The 12,065-nt window shown below is 44.4% G+C and overlaps 1 protein-coding gene across 1 annotated transcript in view; it reads right to left on the reverse strand.

Moving 5' to 3' along the window:
• Window positions 1–12,065, reverse strand: part of AGBL1 (AGBL carboxypeptidase 1) — a 403,281-nt gene that overhangs the window by 123,742 nt on the left and 267,474 nt on the right. Inside the window, exon 22 of the mRNA XM_088656701.1 lies at window positions 5,558–5,721. Coding sequence (XP_088512827.1) covers window positions 5,558–5,721 — 164 coding nt within the window. The remainder of the gene's footprint in view (window positions 1–5,557; window positions 5,722–12,065) is intronic.

The raw sequence follows: 12,065 nt of genomic DNA on the forward strand, positions 1-12,065 counted from the left end.
CTGGAGGTTTGAGGTGATAGGGAGAGGTTCTGTGAATGCAACAGCCGTGACACTTTCAGGTGTGTTCCTAGAGCATTCTGAGGAAGCTATCATCCAGCTGAAATACCTTCTCCCAATTTTGCCACCCGTTTGAAAGCAACAAACAACACAATTTTTAAAAAATGTTATTTTCACTATTTTTAATGCAGACTTTCCACTAATAAATGCATTTTTGTCCACAATGGTTGTTGGAGAATAGCATTGCAAAACTATGGATAACTGCTAATTTTTGCTGATGGGTGTATTTCCATTCTCATATTGTTTTGGAATGTGTGGATCTGATAAATCCGCCTTTCTATGCAACTAAATTGAATTTCTCTCCCAATCCCTAGTCTTACCCACACATCTTGTTATAGAGTAAACCCCATCACTAAACTAGGGGATATGCTGGCAACAGTACCATTGCTCTCATCATGCTACCAACGGGAAATGCTTCCAGCTCCACTTTTGTTCTAAAAGATCACTTAATGTCAGCTACAGAAATGGTCATATTGTACCATTTCTGAGCCAACATGACAAATAACACAATGCCTAACTTTCCAACCAAGTGTTCCACACTGGCAATGCCCTTTGTAAATGTCTCTGATCAGGTGAGTTCAGAAAAGGAGGAAGGTGTGCTGTCAGTTCCATTCTGGAAAAGACGTAGAGCTGAAACAGTTGAGAAAGGTGCATTAAAGGGCATCTATACAGATAAGCCGTGACAGGTGGAATCAGTTCCTGTCGCAAGACAATGCTCACCTGGAGAGTGACACTGCCAGCTATATCAGGTGCTGGAGCAAAGGGAAACTTGTATAGGAGACAAAGAATAGAGATTTGTAAGAGAAGGGGGATCAGTAAAGATGAAGGGACCATTGATCAGTGGCAGAGTGTATGCTTTGCATACAGAAGGTCCCGGGTTCAATATCTGGGATCTCTAGTTAATTTATATGACTGTCTTGGTCTTCTCTAGGTACAGTTATGGACAAGACCTCTGCCTCAGAGGTTGTGTTTGTCTTATTGGACCACAGGTTGTGCAGAGTTGTAGTCTAAATGAACCTCTCATTTCACATTCAGGGAGAGGTCAAGGTTTAGAGGTCAACCTTGGCATGAGGTAGCAGGCTTGATCCTAAAACTTTCATCATCCAAGAGTGGGAACCTGTGGTGGTTGCCTCCACCTGTACAGGACCCCCCAGACGTTTCACGGTCCGTTGATTCCTGCACAAACCACTTTATTATACCGCTGCCACCAACCAGTAATAAGTCTGGTAATTATCCAATACTTCAGTCAAGAATGATGTTTGAACAAAAGAGGGTTATTTAGAAATGGTACATAAGCGTATGGTTTCAATAGTTCAGTTCCTGAATTCTTATATAACAGTCCCTATACCGGCCTATTACCTCTAACCTTTAATAACTAAACTGTCAAACACTCTATCCTTTCTGTTTACCTACCACCTAATGCCTCACCCTCAGTCTCTAAGCCACACCTCCTTCACCTCCCACACAACTCCCTCAACTCAACTCCCTCCTACCTCCCAGGGGTGGGTTTATATAGTCCTCCTAACTCCGCCCCCTAGGGTTCTAACTGTCATTACCTGTTAACCCCTTCTATACCGGGCCTGACTTTAGGGTGATCGTCACAGAACCCTTTTTCACCTGTCAAGTGGCATGATCCTTTGGGGATAATCTGTCGGGGGTTGTATCGCCAAAAGCGAATGGGAACCCTGGAAATGTAAGAAAATAGAAGGAACTTTTTACCATATGTGGTGGACCTGCCCCCAAGTAAAGGACTTCTGGTATAAGATTTATAATGGAATGAAAAAAGTGTTGAAAAACACTTTTGTTTAAAAAAAACCAGAAGCCTTCTTCCTTGGAATAGTCAGAGAGGAAATCCCCCCAAAAAGATTTTTTCTGTATGCCACAACAGCAGCAAGAATTTTATTAGCAAAAAATTCGAAGAGAGAAGACCTACCAACAGTGGATGAATGGCAAATAAAGATGATTGAATTCATGGAACTGGCCGAGCTGACCAGGAGACTCCGTGATCAGGGAGAAGAGTCGGTGGAGAAAGATTGGAAGAAATTTAAAGTGTATATAAGGAATAATTGCAATATTGTAAATGTTTAATATAGATTTGGAAGTACATAGAGGTTGTAGAGGAAGGATAGGTTAAAGTATTAATAGTATATTAGGATTTAGGTATAAGTGTTAATTAAGAAATGAAATGAATGTTAAGACAAAATAAGATGAGTGGAATTATGATATAGAAATTACTAAGGATGAGCTACAAGGAAAAACAGTGAGGGGGGATACGAGGAAGTCAAAAATGTTAAGATATAAGAATGATTAATATGAATTCTTTTTCTTTCTTTCTTTTTCCTTTTTCCTTTTTCTTGATATTTTGTATTTTTGGGTGTTATGTTTTTGTATTATGTGTATTTTTGTGTTTTATGTTTTTGTATTATGTATCTTTTTAGTTTTATAAAATGAATAAATATTATTTCAAAAAAAGGTGAATGGGCACCCTTCCCTGCCCCAAACTCACTTTCTTCTGTGCTCTTCCATCCATCCCCCCCCTTTCCCCTTGCCACACACATGAGAACAGGCTGAGGGCTGCATTAAATTGGGCCAAGGGTTGCATGCTACCATTAGGCTGTATGCTGCCCACTCCTGTCTTAAGGGATCTCAGGTAGCAGGGAAAGTCCTCAATCTACCCGAGACCTCCAAGAATTGCAGTCAGTGAAGACTGTGTTAAGTAGACCAGGTAGACCAAGACTTATACTGTGTTAAGTAGACCAGGATAAGACAGGATAAAACACAGGGTAATATTTGGTGGTGTGTTCTTTCAGGATCCTTTTGTAGCGATCAACTTAGTGATCAACTTTCTTTATGTACCGTATATCCGAATGCAAACGTTGTTCATATTTATTCTGAGTCTAAAGCGGTAGGCTTACAATGATTTTAAAGCGATAACACAGTTTAAAGCCACCAAGGAAGCTGTCATTAAGTTAACAAGCAATTCAATTAAACGCTGTCACAAAGGATTGCAATGCCAAACACAACCATAAAACACAGCTCTCCACGTTTCAACCAGCCCCAAAACATGAGTCTTGCATTGCTTCTGAAAAGTTAGAGAAGTGATACAACTCACAACCATGTATCCACCACATATATTCCTTTACGGCTTTATAAGCCACCCATCATTTTGCAGTGTATCATAGGATAAAACCATTAGAAAACATAGTCACAATTCTTAAAGCAGCAGAATGATTAAAAAAACAGTTATTGGCCGTAGAAACAGCAACACACTCACACACCAAAGAATCAACTTAAACCAGCTAGAATGATTATCGCTCTTCCGCTGGTGGGTTGGGACCCACTACTGACGTGTCCTGAGCTAGGGTGGGTCACAAGAACAGCAGTACTGTGTTTTTAATATTTGGTTGGGAGCCTCCCAGAGTGGCTGGGGAAACCCAGCCAGATGGGCAGGGAATAAATAAATAAATAAATACACTTCCACCAAAGGGTACTGCCAATAAATCCTGCTCGCCCCGGCAACCTCACCCTCCATGCTGCTTTGGCTACTGGATGCCTCAGGATACACCTATTGTAGACGCTGGCTTAGTCTAAGAAACTGAGCTGCTGATTCGTGCAGTATAATGTATGATATGGAAAAATGGCTGTGCAATGTCACTTTTTTGAGCACCACCACCATTTCCCATCTGGTTGAAAGAACCTGCACTCAAATGAATTTCCTCCCGGTTATTTCAGCACATCTTGTTCTCGGGATGTCTCACTCTCCACCCCACAAGGCTGGGATGCAAGAGAGGGATGAAATAAAGTCAAATCACCAAAAAGGAGAAGAAGAGAACAAACAGCATGCTTTGCTTCCAGGTCAAGACGAAAGCTAGTGATGCTGATGGACTTCGTTCTGCCCTCAATTTTTGCTGGTGCCCTTCTGCCTCTGAGCCGACTTGACCCTCAACACCACCACCTGCCTTCCTGCAAGAACGATCTGCCTTAAAAAAAATTTATTGGCTTTGCCAGGTGTTTGGAATGTTCCTTCCCTATCTCCAAGTTATTTTAACTCAAAAGGCTTCTGCAGCTTTCCTGCTCTGAAGACAGGTTTGATTTATGCCTGGAATCCATCCGTCTGGCCAGGCTTGAATAGCTCCCTTTAATGACACGCGGATTGCTTGTCAGGCGGCTGTCCGTGGCACGGCTGGTGTTTGGAACACACGGTAATTGCTTCATTTATACGCTCACATGTACAAGCGAGCATGACTAATCTAAAGAAATGTCTCTATTTTTAAGGCTATTTGCCCCCTTCTCTCTCTCTCTCTCTCTCTCTCTCTCTCTCTCTCTCTCTCTCTCTCTCTCTCTCTCTCTCTCTCTCTCTCTCTCTCTCTCCTTCCATAAACATTAAAAATGATGAACAAGACTGTAAATATGGTCTCCAGCAACACGAACAGGTGGTGCTAATGGCTGTTAAAGCATCCCTGAAGGGAGAGAATGGAAACCCACCATAAATTACGGGGTATTTCTGCAACAGTGAGAGGGGGGAATACCATTGCTTTCTGGGGGGAATGGGAAGCGGGATCAGTTCAATGGAAGACCCATTATGTGAGCTGCAATTCTTAGCAAATTGTGCTTTCTTTCTATGCTGTTCTTAGAAAGGTGTTAGGTTGGCATGTAGGAAGTAGGAAGTAAGCATATCTTGGATCTGGCCAAATTACTTGGGTCCACAAACTCTGTAAGGCCAGTTGCATGAGACTATCATTCTCTTTGTAGCCTTGTTGTTGCACACACTTTTAAGGAAATATTATTGCCCAAACTTGGACGTACAACCTGGGAATCTTCCATCCCTATTCCCACCTCCAGCAAATCTCCATTACAGCTCCCAGAAACAGTCTTGGGAAACACAGAGAAGCTAAGGCAATAATAAAAACATCTACTCTTCAAGTAGCATTAAGACTTTAAATAACAGGGGGGAAACCACCTGGGGGAAGGGAGGAATCAGCCCATGCACTTAAAATAATTTATTTTGCTGGTTCTTTTCTGTGCCTCAGATCACAATCTTGAATTTACTAGCAAACTTACTATATTGCTGGCAACATAGCATCAGATAAGTATCACAGCACAGAATCAAAAAAATCCCATTGCCTGATGCCTTGAGGATCAAGAACAGTCACTAATCTGAATTGGGTGGCCATGTGTCCTATTTTACAGTGGATAGTCCTGTATTTGAAAGAATCCTCTACTTGGAGGGCTTTGGTCCATGTCCAGTTTAAAAAAAATCATAAGGCAAGAGACCTCTAAGGGCCTTGAAGTTGCCCAACAACAGTTAGCAGCTAATACCTAGATGCTGTTCACATGTACTACTGGCAAGCCAGGTGTCCCCCATCTTATATTTGTGCAGCTGGTTATGAAAATTTATTGAAATGTGTATGCTGTTTAGGTAGCCACCCTAGTGCTTCCATTGAGGCTGGATACAGATGTTGGGAACAAAACCAGGTGCAAATTGTGCTGCTATTCTGACCTTTGGGCTCGGAGGTCTGTGATTTCCTCTTCCACGTCCAGCAGAGCTGTTGCTTGTGCCATCACCTTCTTGCTGCAAGGTAGCGATTTCAGCTGCAGGATGAGGAGCCCAAGGCAAAACTTGGCTCCCATCTCCTCCAATTCCCAAGTCCCTATTTGTAGACCCTGAGGACACATAAATGGAAACCATCAGAGCTCCAAACAAAGTCACCAAATTAAGACTGAGTGAGTGTTAGAGTTTGACAAATATATTGCAGTGGTGTACAGAAGGAAACGGGCTGACAATATTACTGCATGAAAGAGATAAGGACAATTTAAGGTTTATTAGTCACAGAAAACAAAGCAAATTCTGGGTTCAGGTTTTACCAGAGGCCGAAACAGAGGCACTAGTACATGCTAACTCATACTGAGTGGCTTGAAAGGACTAACTTGGAGAAGAGGCAAGAAGGGCGTAAAAACTGGAAAGGAAGCAACCAACTTTATGAACAAGCACAAGGAAGGAACAGGACAGGTGAAAGAGAAGGAACAGGTGAGGAGGAAGAACAGATAAGCAGAAAGACAATCGCCCCTACTGGGTCATGTAACTAATTGCAAGCACTGTTGCTTTACTCGCAACAGTGAGATCACCATTTTGCTACATGTTCCTGCTGAGGAAGAGGGCAGAAGCAAATGACAATCCCAACCTATGCAGGGCCAATAGGATGATCCATTGGCAGATAGATAGTAATGCTGAGCCTTCATGAAAGCTGCCCATTTGAGCTGTATCATTCATTTGATTGAGACTCTTGAGAGTCCCATGGACTGCAAGAAGATCAAACCTATCCATTCTGAAGGAAATCAGCCCTGAGTGCTCACTGGAAGGACAGATCCTGAAGCTGAGGCTCCAATACTTTGGCCACCTCATGAGAAGAGAAGACTCCCTGGAAAAGACCCTGATGTTGGGAAAGATTGAGGGCACAAGGAGAAGGGGACAACAGAGGACGAGATGGGTGGACAGTGTTCTCGAAGCTACCAACATGAGTTTGACCAAACTGCGGGAGGCAGAGGAAGACAGGAGTGCCTGGCGTGCTCTGGTCCATGGGATCATGAAGAGTCGGACACGACTAAATGACTAAACAACAACAACAATTCATTTGATTACACCAGTAAACCATTCAGATCGCTTCTTTTGGGGGGGGGAGCTGCATCCTCCTTGGGGTACCAAGAATGCAAACACACTCAGGTCACATACACAACATTTAAAGCACATGGCTTCCCCCAAAGAATCCTGGAGAACTGTAGTTTTTTTAAAGGTACTGGGAATTGTAGATCCATGAGGAGTAACCTACAGTTCCAAGGATTCTTTGAGGGAAGCCATGGCTTTTAAAGTGCTATAAATATGCTTTCCATAAGTGGTGTGGATTTGACTGCCATCATTAACAGGGGCAGAAAGAAAAAGGAAGACGAGTAAGGGGAACATAACATCTGTTAAAGAACAAGCAAACAACAGGAAGCCAATTACAAGAAACACACCTAACAATCACAATTGTAGGGTTGGAAGGTATCCCAAAGGTCATCTAATCCAACCCCCTGCAATGCAGTGAGAAGGTTTAATATCACATCATACTGGGAAAGGCTTAAGGATTCCAATCTGTGTGAAGCCGGTTTGAGAAACAACACATTGAACAGTAATATTTTATAACAAAGTCGAGGTTACATGTGCATTTTTGGATGAAAAACCCAGCACTGGAAACCCAGCAAGTACACAGTAAGGGGAGTGTGAGCACAGGCTAGTTTTACGGTAGTTCCAGGCTGCAATCATATTGTAAGGAAAGTTCCTCAGCCCACGCCGAATCCACCCACCTCCTTTCCATTAATTTTTATTTTTATTTCTAACAGCATGTGAAACTGTACCCAGCTCCTTCAAACCACCACAACTCAGCTTCAGCAAGCAAAGCAATGCTAACTCCAGCCCGGACAACTGCAAAACCTTTTATGTCTTCCCATCCTGCTGAATAATGACTGCTGGAAAAGCGCTGAGGATGAAATGAAATAGTTGCAGGGTCCTCATTTGCTCCCTGCGGGACACAAAGCCATTCTCAATTATTTCCAATGGAAGCCTCTCTACCCTGGGGCGGTGGGAATTGGACCCTGGGTGCATGCAGAGAAGTGAGAAAGTGCCTGTGAACTCCCCTCCGCTTTGGCCCTCCTTGACCCTTACTAAATGCATGCATCGAAGCTCTCGCACAGAGGGCAGGCTCAATTGCCGCACTGCCCAACTCTTCTGCTATCAAGCCAGCCTGACCCTGCGGCACCAACCCCTCCCTGCCAAAGCTCATTGACACCGGCTTCCATTGCCATTACTACCAAGGAAGGTTTCCTTAGTAACAGCAACAAGCTGCTTCCCAAGGTGTGAGCTACGTCCCAGCATGGCTGTGTTTCCTTTCTATGCTTGTGACTCAGATTAGGAACTATTATTAACTAGTTAAAAAAAAAGTGCATTGTGATTGCTGGCTGGGGCAGAGGAAAGGTGTGACAGCATGTTGCAGAGAGGCATTCGGTAGCCAGGCTACCTGTTTCGTTTGCCTCCCCCTTGCCACAGGGCTATGGATTGCGGCCAGATTGCTTTGTGCCCAGGGCTTTGAAGCAGAACAAATGCCACTTCTCAGTCAGGGGATTCCTCATCAGAGGAAGGCATGGAGGCCCCAGTTATGCCTTCCTAAGCAAATGGACACTAAGTCCTGGATCAGGCTCAAGTTGATGTGAAGACCTGGAAAAAAACCGGGAAAATCCTCGGTGCTGGATCTCAGTGTCCGGGCTGAATCATGGGGGTGGAGACGCTCCTTCAGGTATACTGGACCGAGGCCATTATACCAGGTTATACCTGGCAAACAGGATTTCTGCTGTAGACTGACTCCTGTGATGTATTTCTGCTGTAGACCGCCTCCTTCTGTGATGTATGCATGATGTTTCAGGGGAGTGGCCTTGGGCTACAGGGTGGGCAACTTCCAAAGAAGTGCTTGCACACCATTGTTTTGGGTTCTCTCCTCCCTTCTGGGTGTGGTGAGTGGTGACCCTGTTGCAACAGTTAATAAAGATCAGGCTTACTAGCTGCGTTGCTTCTCAATATACTCTGGTTGGCACTACCAATATACTCTGGTTCTCCTACCAATAGGAAACCCTCTTAAGGACTCTATATGGGCTCTTGGATACACCATAAGGCAGGTATGTCCAAAGTCTGTTTCAGGGGCCTGTGGCAGTTTATTTCCTGGGGTAAAAATCTAAAAAAATAAATAAAAATAAACCTCAACAACTTCAATCCTAAAAGAAGCTCAACAACTCCAACCCTTAAAAAAAGCTCAACAACTTTGGGGTAAAATCATAAATAAAGCTCAACAACTTTGGTCGGCCCTATGGCCGGCCCCTACAGCCCTTCACTTCATAAAATCTGGCCCTCTTTGAAAAAAGTTTGGACACCACTGCATAAGGGGAAAGGAGCAGGGTTTTTTTTCCCCTTATAACACTATGGAACCCCTAATTTTGGGGGAAAATGCTATCTCTGTGGTAGTTTTCATTCTGTGAAAGGTGACGCAGATCCCCTGGGTGTGTTTTGTGGAACCCCTTGTGTCCAAGGACCCCCAGTTGGGAACCACTGCTCTAGATGAAGGCAATGGATAGGAGGGTACATTTGCAGCAAAGGCATGGTAGCAGGGGAGCCTGGCTGGGCAAAGTGAAAGACAGCAGGCATCCAGAGGACTCTGAATGTTCAAGCTTGCGTCCATATTTTCTCTCCAGCATGCTAAGGATGGCTCCTATTAGTATGCTGCCCGAGATCTCGCTGATGGAATTAGCGAGGAAGAAGACTGTCAATTTATTTATACCCAGCCTCAGGGTATTACAACTGTGTGTGTAAAGCTATTGTGATGCAGAGAGCATTCAGTGTGGTGCAGACATGTATAGCCTGGCTAGTAACAAGGCGGATAATGCAAAGCCGCTCTCCCCAGAGAGAACACCTGGATTATTCTGCTGCCAACCAGAGGTCAATTTTTCAAACTTGGAAGCATTTCGTCTCTAAAAGAAGAAGAAAATCCTCAGTTCATCAATGCGTTTTCGGACTCTGCTTTCCTGATCCATTGCATAGATCTCTAACACACTTGCCCTCCCTATTTTTAGATGAACTTTGCTCGATAATGCTTCTGCCGGCCACAGCAATATCCAAAGGTCTAATAATTAATGTATTTCTGTCTAGTTTTGTGGCTCCTCCAGAGGGCAGTTTGCCTAATAATGGAAAGGGATTGTTTGTGAACACGTTGAAACTAAATATTATTAGACCTTTCTTTGTAATTATTTGTGTAGTTCCAATAGCCTGTTTAAGTAATGGCTTTCTGCTTGCTCTGAATTTCTTGACAGGGTTTCTCCCGCATATGTTCCAGGATTCTTTTTTTCATCTTCCACCTTTATTTTATTTTTTTCTAGAGGACACATTTTTTTCACTGCAAAAATATTTATTTCTGGTACGGTTATATTTGGTTTTGTGGTGTGAGCTGCTTACAATTTCAATACTTACAAGCTTCTGGACATGAAGTGACCTTTAAAGCCCTAAATGGCCGTGGTCCAGTATACCTGAAGGAGCGTCTCAACCCCCATCGTTCTGCCCAGACACTGAGGTCCAGCGGTGAGGGCCTTCTGGCGGTTCCCTTGCTGTGAGAAGCCAAGTTACAGGGAACCAGGCAGAGGGCCTTCTTGGTAGTGGCACCCACCCTGTGGAATACCCTCCCACCAGATGTCAAAGAGAAAAACAACTACCAGACTTTTAGAAGACATCTAAAGGCAGCCCTGTTTAGGGAAGCTCTTAATGTATAACAGACCACTGTATTTTAATATTTTGTTGGAAGCCGCCCAGAGTGGCTGGGGAAACCCAGCCAGATGGGCAGGGTATTATTATTATTATTATTATTATTATTATTATTATTATTACTACTACTACTACAGTGGAACCTCTACTTATGGATTTAATGCGTTCCGAACGCACATTCGTAAGTCAAAAAAATCCATAAGTCGAATCTCTTAGGAATGCATTGGGAGAAAAAAAATCGTAAGTCGAAGCAACCCTATCTAAAAATTCGTAAGTCGAAAAAATCCTATCTAAACCGCATCCAAGATGGCGGACGGAGCTCTGTTCGTAAGTCGAGACATTTGTAAGTCAAGTCATTCGTAAGTCAAGGTACCACTGTATTAATATTTCAGGCAGTGCTCTGAAGATGCTCCAGCAAGAAAAAGATGGTGGGAAAGCCCTTATTTGGTATTAGTAGCAGGCGCTGCTTCATGGTTAGTCCCACTTGTACTGCAAGATCTTGCTTCACTCAAAGGGGCCAAACTTTCTCCAGTAATCTCCTGCAGTGATGGAGTAGGGGAGTCTCTGTTTTTCCTGGGCCTTTTGCAGTAGATTCCTCTGTGTTAGAGCCGGCCCATCCATGAGGTAGGGTGAAGCAGCTGCCTCAGGTGGTGGAAGCCCTTGAGGCTGTGGCCCCTGCAGGCGCCCAAACCTGCCTAACCACCTCCACCGCTGCTGAAGCAGTGCCACTACCCAGTGCCGATTTCCAGTGAGATCTCATGGGATCTTGCCAGAAACTGGTGCCACTCACAGTGCTGCTTCTCCACCAGCGGCTGACGGGGGCAGCGACAAAGGTAACACGGGTTAATCTAATAGCAGCACTTCTGGAGTGGGCCCTTTGTACCCCTTGCCTCCACCTTTGGAGTTCTTGCCTCCATCACCCAACAAAGAGGCAACTGGCTCCTGGTTCCTGACACCCACTTCCTCACAGAGTGGACTTTAGTGTTAAGGAAAATACAGTCGTACCTCATGTTGCGAACGGGATCCGTTCTGGCGGCCCGTTTGCAACATGAAGTGTCGCATCTGCGCACGTGCGTGACGCAATGTGGCGCTTCTGCACATGCGCAAAGCACGATTTAGCGCTTCTGCGCATGCGTTCAGGTCACGGGCGCACCGAACCCGGAAGTGACCCATTCTGGGACTTCCGGGTTCAGCGCGTCTGTAACCTGAAAAGACAACCCGCAGCGGACATATCCTGGGGTATGACTGTAGTGTGAAGATGCACTGGAAAGTATGGAGTAATGTTTTCTCTGGCATAGCATCATCTGATAGCCACCAAAACAAATGCATGGTCCCTTCCAACTGTACAATTCTGTGATTCTGTGAAATCAGAAATGAATGCTTATTAAATAGCTAATGTCATGAAATCTCCCTGCAAACTTAGCAAGGTGCATGTTCAACGAACAGGTTATCTGGAGGTGCCCTAACGGCGCCGGAAATTGCATCTGTGCACCTGCAGACACCAGAAATCACTTCTGCACTTGCCCAGTTGCCGAAAATCACTTCTGCGCAGGCGAGATTTTTGGCGTCTGGGCATGCGCAGAAGCGATTTCCAGCACCGCAGACATGCACAGATGTGATTTCCAGCGTTGCGTTGCGCCGGTCCGGCCCACGGACAATCTCCACGGGAGTGATT

This window comes from Zootoca vivipara, chromosome 13, assembly GCF_965207765.1.
Source record: "Zootoca vivipara chromosome 13, rZooViv2.hap1.1, whole genome shotgun sequence".
Classification (NCBI taxonomy): domain Eukaryota; kingdom Metazoa; phylum Chordata; class Lepidosauria; order Squamata; family Lacertidae; genus Zootoca; species Zootoca vivipara.